Here is a 16,834-nt window from a genome sequence, read left to right as displayed (position 1 = left end):
TTTTTGAATTTTGAAGGCGGGAAAATAGTAGTGGCGCACCGTCTAACCCCCACTGTGCGCCATTGCTATTTTTTAATTTTTAATTTGGATCTGGATCGCGTTTTTTTTTTGCCCATTTTTTGCTCTTTTTTTGCACGATATTATTTCAAATTTTGTTCCTGTTTTTGGATCTTGTACATTCTTTTGCCGTGTTCTTTTGCCGGAGAGGAGTTCGTCGGAGAGGAGGAGGAGGAGGTCACCGGAGAGGCGCTCGCCTACATCGCCGGAGAGGAGGAGGAGGTCGCCGGAGAGGAGTTCACCGGAGCATCGGAGAGGAGGAAGGAGAAACCATGAGGGGATGGGAGGAGAGGAGGGAGGAGGAGCTCACCGGAGAGGAGGGAGGAGGAGCTCACTGGAGAGGAGGGAGGAGAAACCGTGAGGGGAGGGGAGGGGAGGAGAGGAGGGAGGAGGAGGTCGCCGGAGAGGAGGAGGAGGAGGTCGCCGGAGAGGAGGAGGGTAGTATGGTGGAGGAGAGAAGGGAAGATGGAGTGGAGGAGAGGAGGAGATGGAGTGGAGGAGAGGTGGAATGGAGGAGAAGAATGAAGAGGTAAGGAGGAGAGGACCACGCCCAGCCATATATACGGCATAGTAATGGCGCACCGTGGGCAGGTGCGCCATTACTAACTTTTTTTTTTTATTTTGAATTTTGAAGGCGGGAAGATACTAATGGCGCACCACGGGCAGGTGCGCCATTAGTAACTTTTTTTTATATTTTTTTGCCCTATTTTGAATTTTGAAGGCGGGAAGATAGTAATGGCGCACCTTGGTGCGCCATTAGTAAGTTTGAATTTTTTTGCCTCTCCAGATCTTAAAAGCCCCGTATCTTTTTTTCTGTTAGGTTTTTGAGTATTTTGAAAATGTTTAACGGGGTTCCCCCGGTTAAATTCGGATGTATCTTTTCGAGTAGATGATTTTTCATATAAAAAACTTTTTCATCCGAGTTCGTATGCAAAAGTTATGCCCATTTTACAAATTCTCGAGAGATTTTGCAAATAAAGTCAAAATTCATGTTTGTAAATTTTCACAACAATTAGACCACATATCACATGGGAAACTTATTTTCTTTTATTTTTTTGACATTTTCATCATTTTTTTTATTTTTTTTAAACTGAAAAGGCGGTCCACCGGGGAGGGGGTGCATTCGTTGGAAGTGGTGGCCAAGTTACTAATGGCGCACCGTGGGATGGTGCGCCATTACTAGTTCACTCCCACGGTGCGCCATTACTAGTTTCAAAAATAAAAACAAAAAAAAAGAATTTTTTTTAAACATAATTACTAATGGCGCACCGTGGGAATGGTGCGCCATTACTAGTTGAACTATTAATGACGCACCATCCCACGGTGCGTCATTGGTAGTTTTGAAAAAATTTAAATTTTTTTTTACTAATGACGCACCAACACATGGTGCGCCATTAGTATTTAGTAATGGCGCACCACATGTACAGTGCGCCATTAATGTTCATATTGGCTATAACTGTTTTTGTAGTAGTGTGCTGTCCACGTGGTAGCGGTGACAGCAGTCTGTGTGGCGGTCCGGGGAAGGAGACAAGCTGGAGTTAGAATAAGGGCCGTGCGGTGTTGGATCTGCATCTCACGTCCCAAAACGCTCGACCAATTTAAATTAAAAAATCAGCCGACTTATGTGACCGCGCCCATATCTGCTCCAAACTCGCAGCCGCGCTCGTGTTTAAGTAAAAAAAAAAATTGAACTTCTGGAATCAGCTGGATTCGTGTGTGACGTATTTTGGTCAATGGATATTCGGTGAATATGGTAACAGATATGTTATCTCTAATATCCAGTGAAACCACATAATTCTTGTAGATTATTTGAGGTTATAACCCATAAAAGTGAGCCCAATCCGTAAGCCCAAATACCCAACTAGACCACTAATTTCAATCACCGCATACATATTAATGATAAAGTAGAGCAGATCCTATTTGGCGCTGTAGGCGCCCGTTATTATAGTTTCTGCAAACGGGCGCCTACAGGCTCGTTAGTTGGGCTTCGCCCATTAAGTTTCATTCGCAATGACAACCACCAGGCCACTAACCGGCTTGTGTAATATTCCTTCGTTTTTCTCTTTTATTTGTTCGTCAGTTTGTTTTGTTTTTTTGTTTTTTCCACTTCTTTTCTTTTTCTTTTAGTTTTTATCTTAAATGCACGGTTTTTTTAGTTCATGAACTTTTCTTAAAACAGCTGAACTTTTTCTTTCAAATATGATGCACTTTTTTCAAATTTGATGAACTTTTTCAAATTGAATGAACTTTTTTTCAAAATCGATGAACTATTTCAAAAATTTGGTGAACTTTTTTCAAATCCAATGTACTTTTTTTCAAAATGGGTGAACTTTTATCAAATTCAATGAACGTTGTTTTCATTTTCTATGAACTGTTTTGAAATTCGTGAACTATTTTTGAAATTCGATGAACTTTTTTTATTAGAAAAGTAGACGTTTACCAAATAGTTTTCATGTAACTCAAAAATCTCAGTGGTATAGTAAATGCTTGAGTAATAAATAGTGCGGTTGCATTAGTTCTAAAGCAGTTCGGGTTGCTTTTGTTTACTATAGTTCTGAAGCTCCAGTGCTTAAGCTAAGCAATGACAAGCAAGTGTGGCGGGAAATCGATACCTCGTTACACCAATTTTTCGTGTGATTTTTTCGGGAACGAATTTGTTTCTGGGCCTAGCATAGAAACGGCCCATAGAGGGTGTGCCGTAGGCCCGATTTCCACATTAGGGCGCCTACTGCGCCGAACAGGAGCTCCCAAAAAATAGTGCGCTACAGCGTCGTTAGTAACACGCTATAGAGTGCTGAGATTTGTCCCGCTAAATAAATTAGTGTACAGTGCCTTGTTAATACCACGTTATAACGTGAAATAGCGTTCAAACATAAATTTGACGCGTACATCTCAACATTCTATATGTGCATGCCAAGTTTGGTGAAAAACCGACATTTTATAGGCCTTGTGTAAAAAAGAAAAAATAATGTCTCATGAAAAGCCTTTTTTGACACTCAATTTTGTCTTTTTTTACATGTGACATAAAAATTGCCGGTTTTCTGCAAACAAGTTTCTGTGCACATGCAATGTCAAAATGTGGTCGGGAATCATTTTGACAGAATTTTATGACATTTCAAAATATGTCTAAAACGAGTTTTTAAAATCAGGAGCATATGCTCCCATGTGCCAAAACGCCTTTTTCTTTGTCAGAAATTCACTTTGGCATTTCAAATATATTCCTCAATGACGGGAGCATATGCTACCATGTGCCAAAGTGAATTTCTGACAAATAGTGCGCTATAGAAGGCTATTTGTTTCCTTGATATAAATAGAATATAGTCCTAGTCCTAGTACAACCACAATCGCCGCATACAAAGTCGTATTATCGCAGCAGCAACGCCTTTCTGTCCAGCGCTTCTGGTAGTTCGGATATCAAACACACTGGACAAATATGTAGGCCGCAGTTCGACCAATGGAGGTGAACTGCTTTAATGTTGATAAGTAATGCACAATTACCTTGGCAAAAATTGTGTTTATGTTGGTAAAAAAATTACGTCTTTTATGAAAAAACTTTCGATCTATTTATCTTCAATCATGACAGTACAACGTACACCAGAAATAACAGAAATTACATCCATGTCCATAGACCACTTCGAGCGTACTTCAATTTGTTTTGTTTGTTTTTTGTCCGAGTTTGCTCTGTTTTTTGATTCAAATGTGTAGCACGATATAATCAGCATCCGGTTATTATCCGCTTCACTCCAAATCTGGCAAATACAAAGGGTAAAGGATTTTCGGATCACATCACTTGGAATCTGGCAAATAAAAATTGTAAAGGATTTGGCATTCACAATATTCAACCCGATCCGATCGTTTTGTATCCCTAGTTAAAGACATCTGCCATTTTTCTATGGTAAACAATTCACACCGGCCGACCGATCAACGCAGCGCCAGTCGCATGTGTGTCATCTGATCTGACACGACCCATTGCCTCCTGTTGCACCATGTGTATTCCTTATCCACTCGCCCCCCTTGGCCATCCATCTCTTTCCCTTCCGCCATCCATCTCTCCATCACGTCCGTCACTCCCTCTTAGCTGCTCTAGCGCTCGGATGCAGCTTCTTGGCGAGCTCTTGTTCGGCCACCTCCTCCTCCACCCCTCTATTTCCTATCTCCTCGGTGTCTAGGACGAGCAGCTTCCTCATCCTCACAGTTGTTCTCCGCCACGAGCACCTCCATGTACGAAGTTGCAACCGGCGATGGCAGAAGCTGCGACCAACACTACTAGGGAAAAACTTATACACAGACTCTTACTAATAGAGCGGGTTTATACCCCTCGCTACTGCTACTTACTAGTAGAGCGGGCTTTTACTCCTCGCTACTACTAAGTTGATAATAGTAGCGCGGGTTTTTAACCCTCGCTACTACTAAGCGGTCTCTACCGTGCCCTCGGAACATGCCATAGTAGTAGCGAGGGATAAAAACCCTTGCTACTACTAAGTACTGCGTTTTTTAACAGCCCTGAAATCTCCGTCTCCTCGTCCAAATCGAGCTCCCCTCCCCACGATCTGCTCGCCGCCGCCGCCACCCCACGAATCCGCACACACACTCCACATTCTTCACCGATTCCCACCGCCGCCGTGCCGCTCTCCTCTAACCCAACCACGCCGGCGGTGGCCCCCTCCTCCCCCAAGCATTGGCGGTCTCCTCTTCCTCCAGCGCCGCGCTGCAACCTTCTCCTCCTCTCCCAAGTGAAGGGAAAGAGGGAAGGCCCCAGATCGGGCGAGACCAGATCCACGGCGGCATCGGCGCGCCGTCGTCGACCTGGGGTGCGACCACCATGGTCGCCGTCGTCGTCTCCTCCATGGAGGTCCGACCCGGCAGTAGGAAGGACTGGATCCCGCCCGCCAGGATCAAGCCGCGGCCTGAGCCTGCCATGGGGAATCCGCGCTGATTGCAGCGTGTAGGCAGGCACTATAGGAAGAGGAAGAGGGAGGGGGACGGGGGAGGGCAGCGCCCGCGAGCCGCATGGAGCAGAATGGCGGCTCCTTCCTCGCCCCGCGCCACCTCCCCGGCCACCACCACCTGCGTCTCCGTGCAGATGAGGGACAGCGACACGCACATTTCCTTCGATCTGACCCCGATTCAGGTGAACAGTGCTCGGTATTTGTTGATGTAGTAATCACACGATTGCTTTTCAAACATGAATGCAAAGGATAACTGAAATCATGGCGAGTGCAACTGTCGTGTTTCATTATATTATACTTGTGCTTAGATTACGACATGATATATCCATCCCTGGATGAATTGTTTCTGACTAATACGATGGTCCAACAAATACTGGTCTCTGGAATTGGCTGTGCTCATATAAGGCTGGCCAGTGTTGTCTGACGTTGTATAGTGTGGTATCTAACAAAATGGCTGTGCTCATGTTTGCTTTAATAGAACAGAGTAATATGATGTCCCCGGGGTATGAGGATTTGCTGGACGTGTGTAACTCAGTAAATCAGTAAGTTGGACTCACCGTGCCTGTAGAAGTAGGGACGTGATATTTGGCATGAATAAATTGCCCAAATGACCTACAGTGCATCAGCACATGCTTGCTTATAGTCTGTTTTCTATTACTATTAATAGTTTATATTGATCTAGCAAACCTGAACATACATTTCGATGCTACATTTGATAACCCATAACCCATTCATCACACCTTTTATTCATTAGGAAGCACTCAAAGCCCTTTGGCATGCTTCTTTTCCTGGGACTAAACTTCTAGGACTAGTATCAGATCAATGGAACGAGATGGGATGGCAAGGGTAAGATCCATCCACAGATTTCAGGTATTGTTTTGTTCTTTTATTCCCACACACGCCCTTTACGTAATAAATAATTTCTTAATTCTATCTTGGATCCGGAATCATATATTGTGCTGGAATTACAGGGGTGGAGGCTTTATCTCTGTGGAGAATTTACTTTACTTCGCTAAGAACTATCTACTGAGTACAATTTCCCTTACTGAAGTGTTGGTTCAGATTCATCGCCGCTTCTCGCCAATTGCTAGGCTTCAAAGATTTTCTTTTAGCTAGAGCAGGGAAGAATCTAAGGACTCATGTGACATACAGTTGTACGAATCTATTCAGCTAGCAATGGAACCCTTCCTCCTCTGAAAATTGAACAACGAATGATCCTTTGCTAATAACAGCAATGCATAATATTTATTATCGAATTATTAAGATAGGCAATATTTATATTTTATATGTTTGGCCTTTCATTCATCTCAATGAGGCACTTTCTGTGCAGAAATCCTACGAGCAGCTCCTTTGTAAGCAAAATGGTGACAGAGCATTGTGGGAATATCCATTTGCTGTAGCTGGAGTAAATATTACATTTATGCTCATTCAGATGCTTGATCTTCAAACAGGTTTGTTCTTTACACTTTTCTGTGCTTCTTGCTTAGTTGATAGATTTACTTCTATGTAAACCTTCCCTCGGGCAAATTTTCTAAACTGTGAAACTGGTTTTGCAATTGCAAATAACATATTTCTCCAACATGATTCCAAGTCTGAATTCTTTAGTCAAGTCTTCGTTTGCAATGACGCCGGGACGATTTGATATGTGTGCGCTCTAGCTATTCCTAAAGCCAATGCATAGAGCACCCTTGAACTTACCATTTCCGTATCAACACTGTAAGCTGCTGCAATGGTGCTGCGGAAACTCTTCTATACCATCGCCGCCGACCGCTGCCCCACAGCCACCGGACGGTCCACGGGCATAGGCTAGCACGGCGAGTCAGCAAACACATGACCCCGGCGGCGGAGCGACTACCCATGGTAGTGTAGGCAAATAACTTCTTTCTCTGAATTTGATCCTCTTTTGCAACGGATAAAAAATAATCTAAAGGTGCAGCTGTATTAGTTTGGTCTAGCTTCTTTTTTTACATCGGCTTACTTGATATTCTAACAAACGAGAACAAAAGGCACTGATTAATGCTAATGATTTAGTAACTACAAATTTCTGTGTTTTTCTTTGCCTTGCCCCGCCCAGCAATGTATTTGCATTACCCATGTCAAGTCCAAAACTTCAACCTGGACAGGCAAATTTCGCCACAAAGAAACCATTTGAATCTGACTCACTGTCAGTTGACTAAAATTTACATGCACTACTGGAATTTTCCTCTTTGCCGAGTGTTAGGCTCTTTGCCGAGTGCATTATGTCGGGCACTCGGCAATAGTATCTTTGCCGAGTCCCAAGTAGAAAGTACTCGGCAAAATAGCGAAACTCGGCAAACAGGTACTTTGCCGAGTGTCGTGGACAAAACACTCGGTAAAACAATAAAACACGGCAAACAAGGTCTTTACCGAGTGCTACACTCGGCAAAAGGGGGTCTTTACCGAGTGCTACACTCGGCAAAAGTGGGTCTTCACTACGCTGCACGGTTTTAACTGTACATGTTGCATACGACCTCGGATGAAGATGTTCCAAAAATCAAAGTTGTTCATTTTGACGAGACCTAAATTTTTCATGTTGAGAACTTTTTCATTTGAGGTCATATTAATTACACTTTTTGCCAGTAAATGTTTGGTCTCAAATGACCAATGTGATGGCCATATTTATTGGATAGTTTATGATAATGTGGTGAAGTTGGTCATATAGGTGCATCTTGCCATTACAAACAGTGTTGCCAATAAAGTTTCCAACTTTTTTTTACAAAAGAACCATTTTCGGTTTTCTAAGAATAAGAAATGAGTATTTTTTGTGAAGTAAGTACAAAAATAGTGTGCAAAATGGCACTAGTCCAATTGTCACAGTAAGTAGACCATATTTTATGCACAATTCGTTCACAAAACGGGCTATCGTGTATAAACAGTTATGGTTTCAAGTCAAATGACCAAGGTAATGGCCATATTCATTGCATAATCTTTTATAATATGCCCAAATTAGACACATAGGTGACTATTGACATTACAAACAATGTTGCCAAATAGAGTTTCCAACTTTTTTATACAAAAAAATCCTTTTTCATTTTCTAAGTGTCAAAATTGGGCATTTTTTGTAAAGTAAGTACAAAAAATAGGGTCCAAAATGGCACCACTCAAATTATTGCAGTAAGTAGACCATATTTTATGCACAATTCACAAGTTTCATGGATTTTCTAGTTTTCTAGCTACTTTCGCACATTTAAATGACTAATGTCAATTTCCCGAAAGTAAGTCAAAATTGAACTGCAAGTGTGTGATAGCTCAGTCATAAAAATTGGCAAAAAATATTTTTAAGTACACAAGTAGTCATTATATGGGAGAACCACTTAGAGTTTGAGAGTTTCGACCCCTTGTGATGAATAGCCATGTCGACTATTTTGACCCCGTTTTGGAAAAAAATGAAAGAAAAAGAATACAAGTTTAAAAAATGCAATCCTTTCGCATGGAGTCTTTTTATGTGTACTAGTTACGAGGAAAAATGCCAAACTTTCAATATAACAAATTTGAAAAAAGAATCCTTCACAAAACGGACTACCGTGTATGAACATTCGTGGTTTTCAAGTCAAAGGACCAAGGTGATGGCCATATTCATTGCATAGTCTATTCTAATGTTCCCAAATTAGACACATAGGCGCATCTGACATTACAATCAATGTTGCCAAATAGATTTTTCAACTTTTTTTTACAAAAGAATAAATTTTCATTTTCTAAGTGTAAAAAATCCGTGTTTTTTGTGAAGCAAGTACAAAAAACAGGGTGCAAAATTGCACCACTCCAATTATCACAGTAAGTAGACCATACTTTATGCACAATTCCCAAGTTTCATGAATTTTCTAGTTTTCTAGCTACTTTCACACATTTAAACGACTTTATGTTGATTTCCCGAAAGTAATTCAAATTTGAACCACAAGTGTGTGATAGCTATGTCCTAAAAATTTAAAAAAATATTTTTAGGTACACAAGTAGTCATTATATGTAAGAACCAGTTAGAGTTTTGAGAGATTCAACACCTTTCCATGAATAGTCATGCCGACCATTTTGACCCCGTTTTGGAGAAAATAAAAGAAAAAGAATAGAAGTTCAAAAAATGCAATAATTTCCCATGGTGTCATTTTATGTGTACTAGTAACGAGGAAAAATTTCAAACTTGCAATATGACAATGTTGAAAAAAAATCTTCACAAATCGGCATAGCAAGTATAAACATTTATGACTTTCAAGCCAAGTGACTATGGTGAAGGCCATATTCATTGCAAAATTTGTGATAATGTGTTGAAAATTGGCACATAGGTACATCTTGCCAATAAAAACAATGTTGCCAAATAGATTTTAGAATTTGTTGTACAAAAAAAAATCATTTTTTTCATTTTCTATGTGTCAAAAACTAGATTTTTTATTTGCAAAAAGGCAAATGAAGTAAGAAAATTGTTTTATTCTAAGTTTCAAATTTTTCGTGGCAACTATTACATGTGAAAGGACTCAGTGTCAAAGGATTTGATTTTTTGAAATTTTATTCATTTTCTTTTTTAATTTTTAGAATGGACAAAGAAGCACACATTCAGCTGCTTGCTTCTGATTGGCCAATGCTTGAAGTCATGGATCGATGACAGGGCATGTCCTGATTGGTGCTCCTGGTTCATGTCTCTCTCCCTTATCTCCTCAAGTGCACAGCCGCAGCCAGCACCTCACGCCTCATCTCTTCGCTGCCTCGCCGGAGTCGCCGCTCCTCGCCGGAGACGCCGCTCCTCGCGCCGCCACAGGTCCTGTCCGCTTCTTCTTCTTCTTCTTCTTCTTCTTCTTCTTCTTCTTCTTCTTCTTCTTCTTCTTCTTCTTCTTCACCCAAGCAGCAGGAGCAGGCTACACTCGCTGCTCCTCGCCGGACAGCAGCGGCGCAGCCGCAAGCATCGGCCGAAGCACCAAGCAGCAGCAAGCACGCGCAAGCAACAACAGCCCCGGCCGCCGCCGCTGCTCCTCTTCCTCGGCCACGACAGCAACAGGTGGTCAAGCACGTGTGCAAGCAGCATCAGTCCGGTGGCTTTGACGAAAGGGGTGAGGAGGCGGCTGCTCCGTGCAACACTGCATCTTGCCGTCCTCCTCTCGATCTGTGCCTTCCCTGAACGTCGGAGGCCTGTGCGCAGCTCACCAACGCGGCCATTGCGGCACTACGGCGACCACCACGGGTGCATGGGCGGGGCACACGCGATGGGAGCAGCGCCGGCGACTGGATTTGGCCACGATTAAATCTGGGACGGGATCGGGCGGTGCAATTTTTTTTGTTTTATCCACTACTTTTACCGAGTGGCGCTCTCGGCAAACCTCCTGCGCCATGTGGCTATAGCGCCGTTTGCTATGTTTCTTATGATCACTTTTCTTTGCCGAGCGCCTCTATTTGAAACTCGGCAATGTCTTTGCCGAGTGTCCGACAAATGGCTCTCGGCAAAAATCTGTTTGCCGAAGAGGTGTACGCCGGGTGGGCTTTGCCGAGTGCAACTCTCGGCAAAGACTTTGCCGAGGGTTTTTGGCCCTTTGCCGAGTGTTCTTGGCACTCGGCGTACGTGACGATTCCAGTAGTGATGGACATAGAGTGGCACATGTGTTAGTCTGGTAGACATGCGCCGTGACATCACAATTTGAAGCATCGCCGTGACATCACCATGTGGTAGTCTGGTTGACTAATATTTACAAGTACATATTCTCATTGTATTAGAATCTTAGTCCCTGTATCCTGTATCATCTGAGCTTATGCTTCCTCTCCATTTATTCGCTATATCTATATGCCTTGTTGATCCTCATTTCCATCGCTATAGGATAATGAGATGTTAAAGCGGCAGACCAAATCCATGACACTGCAGTGCAATTGCACCATTCCATTGAATATTACTCGGGAATAAAGACATTTCACTGGCAGATTAGCTCTATTTTTTGTTTTCATTTTTCTTATTATTGGAGAGAGGACGGGTAGAATGAGAAACTGGCAGTAGCCTTTTTCCTAGTAGTGCAATGACGCCGAAAGCTACAACCGGCAACAATGAAAGACACGGTGGAAGAGCGATCTGCCACTGAATGGTGCAATCGGGCAATGGCGGAAGCTGCGATAGGCGACGAATAAAGTTTCAACCAGAGCATGCCGAAGCTATGTTCGGTGCTCACAGAATCTGTAAATGGTAAGGCCGAGGCTACAAGCAACGGCTGGGAATGTTGCCACCTGCGGTGGGGAAAGCTGCAACTGGCTCCTGCGGAAGCTACAATCATCTTGCTTTAATTTTTTGCTGGGACCAGCGAGATAGCAAGTTCTAACCAGGGAGCCGAAGTGTGACCATCGTTGGCTGATGCCACGACCGTGACGTCCGCATGATGCAACCGGCCATAGGGACATTTATAAAAATACACCTATCCCGAGCACACACAAGGGAACCGTAGAAACAAAACGGTACATGTACCCGAAACCGACACATGTGGGTAGGTAGAGAATACCTAGGGGCACGAGACAACTCTCTCTAAGGAACTCAGCAAAATAGCCCTGTAACTTTGGGAGAAGGGGTGCCCCCACACAAAAGGGGGTCGCGGTGACTAGGCCCGGGCGACTGATTACCAAAAACACAAGGCAAAGCCGTTCGAATTAGACTGTAGCTATAATCAATTTTGGCGTGAATTATCTGGAGGGGAAGTCTACCCTTTTTAATGAATTCGGTACGTGCAGTTTCTTTTTCTCCGAGACGACCGGCAATTTTTAGTTTTACTCCCCTTATATCTTCTTCTTTTAGTCAATTCAATGGATTTTTTCATTGCATTCCGGAATGAAACTCCATTTTTTAATTGAAAGCCTAACATTCTTGATCATAAACGTCTGGACCGAGCTGGCCGGATGAACTTAGCTATTGAACAAGGTACCTCATTTGTCCGTTAACGAGTCCGATTGTCTGATATCCCACAAACTAGACGCGAATGAGAAGGAGCTTTGAGGGTGTCCGTTAACGAGTCTGATTGTCTGATATCCCACAAACTAGACGCGAATGAGAAGGAGCTTTGAGGGCGTCCGACACCCCGCTCCCACCTAAAAACATCTCCCACGCCAGCACCTTCTCTCTTGTGAACGCACCTGTGCTCTCCGCGCCGTATTCATGCCGGTCCACAACGGACATGACAGATCATTGGAGTTGGCATTGAAGCGGCGCGCCAGCGGAGTGTGCCACATTTGCCGTGTCCCGGTCTCCGTGCCTATTCAATGCTAGAGGCGTGACGAGGCGGGATGGGACATATATGACCGTTTTCACACTAGCTACTGGTCCGTCTAACTGGCGGTATTAAATAGGCGTGCCAGCTGAGAAACCAACTCTCAGGCCCTAATGAAACAACCCGCTTCCTCGATTGTGCTCGCTATTTATACGTGGCCCTGCATGGCATGATCCGCAGAAAAACACTTCAGCTTCCTTTTCACCTACATGCACTATCTCTGCCATGGGCAAGAGATCTAAAGTGATGCGAGAGAGCCTCTTTGCACAGTCGAAGCGCAAGTTGGCAGGCCTCGCAGCCGACTAGTTGGAGGCCGGCTTGATGGAGAGCTCACCGAAGATGAGCAATGACGACTCCACGATAGAGGAGGCGTCATACGATGAGCCGGCGCCCCCGCCAACGCTTGTCCATGCTGGCTTTTCCATGGAGCAGCTGCAGATGCACTTCAACACCATCATGGTGGAGAAGCACGGGAGTAGCCAATGTCGGCGATCTAGTAGGCACAAAAGGAGCAGCGCTATAACCTCTCTCACCACATGCATCACCGGTTGGCGGAGGGACAAATATACGGTGTGTTAGCGAGAGAGGAGGCCATGGTCGTGGAGAACCCAATGTTCGTCACCTAGCAACGGGCACTCTACGAGGGCGCACGTATAGTACTCGTCGCACTACCTTCATGCCTTCACCATGCAGTCGCCGATGTTGCAACAAAAAGTCCCCCAATGATTTGCATCCGCCTTAGTTGCAGCTTCGGCCAACACAGTTTTCGGCATCGCCGCCAAGAGGTTGCAGTAACAGACCACCGACGACCAATGGTTTGCAGCTTTGGCTTCCTATCCCAGTCGTAGTTTCAGTCAATGTCGTTTCGAGTTTCATGGACATGGGGTCATCATGTCCGGTTGCTGGTTGCAGCAAGTTGTGGTCGCCATTCCTACAATAGCGGGTTCCGGTTGAATCACCTGTGGCTTTCGAGCACGTTGATAGCCTGCAAGTGCACAGGTTTAGTTGTAGCCTTTTCGTTGATGCTTCATGTATGTAAGCTGGCACTAATGCCTTTGAAAAATCAGTCGTTTGGTATGTGCCTAATCTTCTAATTCGGCGCCACTCGCTTGGATATGTCTTCCTGGCATACCAAATTGTGCTCTTCGGGTGCATCCCTTTTTGTGGCTTTGAACAATGTTAGTTAGCCTTGGAGATTTTGTAAGTGACAAGTGATCCAGTGGGTTATGCTTAAGTTGTATGAATGACATAGTCACCTAATATATTTGCTTTCATGTAGTACTCCCTCCGTCCGAAAATACTTGTCATCAAAATAGATAAAAAGAGATGTATCTAGAACTAAAATACGTATAGATACATCCCCTTCTATCCATTTTGATGACAAGTATTATCGGACGGAGGGAGTACTAATTACTGTGGTCTTGTGGGTTGAATGGGAGCTTGCATTATCTATGTGTACAATCCTTTACATTTTCTGCTCTTTATTTCCATTTGTGCCATGCAAATTATGTCTTTCATGTCTGACTTCTTATCTATATATGCTAAATATTGATGACTCCCTGTTTTTATGCATTTGTAAATTTTAAATTGGTGGCACTGGCATCTTTTACCGGTTGCTGCATGTAGAGATTAGAGACACTGTAAAGAGATGTTAGTTTCATTTATGAAACCTGCATGGCCTTCCATTGATTGTGTCAAACAGTATAGAGTTTTTTTTATATAGATTAAACAATGTGCAACTTACCAGATCTGATGAACAAAAGTATTCCTTTATTCTGTTTAGGGGAAGAGAACAAAATGCTTCTAGTTTGTAGCTATGGCTAAGCACTTTATAAGTTTGCTGTTGGTCACTACTACTTATGCACCCCTCTGCTGTGTTCCAAATTTCCTGTTTTGATTCAGCTGTCCGTCAGACCTATATTTTGTACTTGAGCTCTCACTATACTGTTGAGTTTGTATGTTGTTGTCAATCTAAACCTATATTTGAGGCATCTTCAGGTTTTGTTGACCATGATGTAGCTTACATGATTTTCTTGTCGACTACCCAGCATCCTGAACTGTGTATTGAGTGCACATTGAACTCCGTTCTATTCTTTTTTGTTACCCAAATGTTCTGATCTTGTACTTCGTCACAGGGTTCGATCTATTCACCTATGCGATCTGGGATCTTGATAGCAATTTAGCTGCCAATTTGGCATCCTGCTTGCTAATACTTGTTACTGTCATTCAGCCAATCCATTAGTGCTGTTCTGGAGTATCCGAAGGTGCCCGTAACTGTACTGTTTTCCTGGTGATTGAAAGAACTTTTCAGCTGGTAAATTTTGGTGGGTCCTCTCCTTTCGTATATTCCAGAATACGTATACAAGGATCTCATTGTAATTGTTTCTCTTGTTATACTTGCCGGGTTTCAGAGTCTGGTGGATGCATATTTTCAGGATCCAGTTTAAGTTTCATTTTAGAAGTTTATCATCATGAACGTTGCGCTGCTGTAATTTTTTATCGTTACCTGTGCTCAAGTGGCATTCCTACCACAGGGTTGTGCTGCTGTAATTTCTTGTTAAGTCAGTATCATGTTGAGTCGACGTTGCTCAAGGTGTGGGATGCTACATGATACGGTAAAACGTACAGTAAAATTTATCATAGTCAAAGTCAAAGATGGTTGATTATCTTATCAGTATTTGGTTTGTCATCCTCACACTTTCAGGAGATTGTTTTGTTGATCCGAAACTAGCCAAGCTATTTTTTTTTCTTCCGAGAATCAGGGAGTAAGCTTTATTCAATATTTTTTTTGAAGGAAATGGTTATTCAATTATTGTTTAATTAACGGGCAACAACAACGAACGACGGCCAACAGCAAGGGCATGATCAACTTCGTCGACGTTGACATTAAAACGATTCTGTTGATCAAGATTAGGCTGTATCATTATTTGTTTCTTTGTGGGTGATGGGTAGACACACTGCTATGCATCGCTCATAGGGAGCAGTATGATACTAACACGATTCCCTCCTGGGCCAGGCCATTAGCGTAGTAGTGGAAGCGAAGAAGACAAACGGTTTTTTCTCAAGGCTCCAGATCCTTTTGAGAGTTCTTTTTCCCTTTTTCTGTTTTTCTGGCTCTCAATTTCTTTCAGTTTTTTAATCCTTTTTCGGTTGTTTTCCCTTTTCTGTATTTTTCAAATCCTGATTTTTTTGCATTTTTCCAATTCATGATATTTCGTAAATTTTTTGAATATTAATGCATTCGTGAACATTTTTTAAATCCGCAAATATCTTTTGAAACCATGAACATGTTGTGAATTTGGGAATATTTTTCTGAAATATAAAACCTATTTTTCAATGTCCAAAATATTATAGTTTTTTTCAACATTTCCCTAACTCACGAAGATTTTTTGAATTCACAAACATAATTTTGAATTTGTAAATATTTCTTGAATCCACAAACATTTTTGGAGTTCGAGAATATTTTTCAAATTCATGGATATCATCTAAATCGGACCAATTTTTGGAATTGCAGAGCATTTACTAATTCACATATTTTACGAATTTGATTTTTTAAATTCATGAACATTTTTTAAATTGGTGATATTTCGAAATTTGGATATTTTTTAATTCATGAACATTTTGAAGAGTTGAACAGTTTTTAAATTTTTTATCCATTTTCCAAATTTATGATCTATTTCGAATCCGCCAACAGTTTTTGGATTTGTCGACACTATTAATTCATGGGCAAATTTGTTCATATGCATGAACTTTTTTTTGAATTTGTAAATTCTTTGAAATTTTGTGAACATTCAGATTCACAATTGGTTTGAAATAAAACCAGTTGAAATAAAAAGTGAATAAAACCAGAATTTTCTTTTTGCCATGCGCTGTATTATTTTTTTTTGAGTAACCTGGCGTGCGTTGGTTGGCTGGCTAGCTGCCCTTTTCCCATCACCAGGCTAGGGCTGTTGGGGGATTCTCGTGAATGACGCTATGGTCGTGCTTCCAGCGGGCGATATATAGCGCAAAGTGTAGTACTTCTCGATTATTATTTATGCGAATTGTATCTCCGCCTTAGTGGGCAGATCGCATATTAAAGCGGCTATGGGAATATTCTGCAGATCGTTACCGACCAGTCTTTGAACCTTCCTTGCAATTTTCTTCCATTTCGGTTTTTATCTTTTTTTTTATTTACATGTATACTTTTTAATACATGTACATTTTTCGTATATATGGAGAACACATTTTTGATACACATTTTTCAAGTACATGATGCTTTTGTTTTCAGGAACATGTTGGAATATATTTTTAATGGATATTAATATACTTTCAAATACTCTTTGAATATTTTATGGAAAGGACAACACATTTTTTAAATTAATCGATAATTTTTTGTAGTGCATAAACATTTTTTCTAAATGGCATGAAAACATTTTTGAAACTTGTGAATATTTGACTAAATTTCATGTTTTCAAAAAGGTAAAAAAACACTTTTTAAATTTACGTTAATATCTTTGACATTATATAAAAAATTTAGTGGAAACAATATTTTTGAAATTTACACAAGCATTAATTTACATTGTGTAAATATTTTTTTAAATGTCT

At 41.9% G+C, this 16,834-nt stretch overlaps 1 protein-coding gene across 9 annotated transcripts; it reads left to right on the top strand.

Annotated features, from left to right (window-relative positions):
* The first annotated feature begins 4,536 nt into the window (after window positions 1-4,536).
* LOC109758788 (uncharacterized) lies at window positions 4,537-14,924 on the top strand. 9 transcript variants are annotated; one of them, XR_005755198.3, is made up of 4 exons: window positions 4,537-5,188; window positions 6,337-6,457; window positions 9,552-14,561; window positions 14,659-14,924. XR_005755198.3 is itself a non-coding variant. In XM_040387728.3 (4 exons), exons 2-4 carry the CDS (start codon window positions 5,829-5,831, stop codon window positions 10,253-10,255), a joined length of 873 nt encoding a protein of 290 aa, XP_040243662.1. In that variant the 5' UTR covers window positions 4,538-5,188; window positions 5,761-5,828; the 3' UTR covers window positions 10,256-14,924. The 9 variants fall into 9 exon arrangements, 4 of the variants coding, with proteins under 4 accessions (XP_040243567.1, XP_040243662.1, XP_020173242.1 ...); XR_005755207.3 differs by having other exon boundaries at window positions 9,552-14,571; XM_040387728.3 differs by adding an exon at window positions 5,761-5,876 and having other exon boundaries at window positions 4,538-5,188; window positions 9,552-14,924.
* The last annotated feature ends 1,910 nt before the right edge of the window (window positions 14,925-16,834 follow it).

The sequence above is a fragment of the Aegilops tauschii genome, chromosome 1 (assembly GCF_002575655.3).
Source record: "Aegilops tauschii subsp. strangulata cultivar AL8/78 chromosome 1, Aet v6.0, whole genome shotgun sequence".
Lineage (NCBI taxonomy): Eukaryota > Viridiplantae > Streptophyta > Magnoliopsida > Poales > Poaceae > Aegilops > Aegilops tauschii.
The sequence above is the reverse complement of the archived record's forward strand: the minus strand, read 5'-3'. Positions and strand labels throughout refer to the sequence as shown.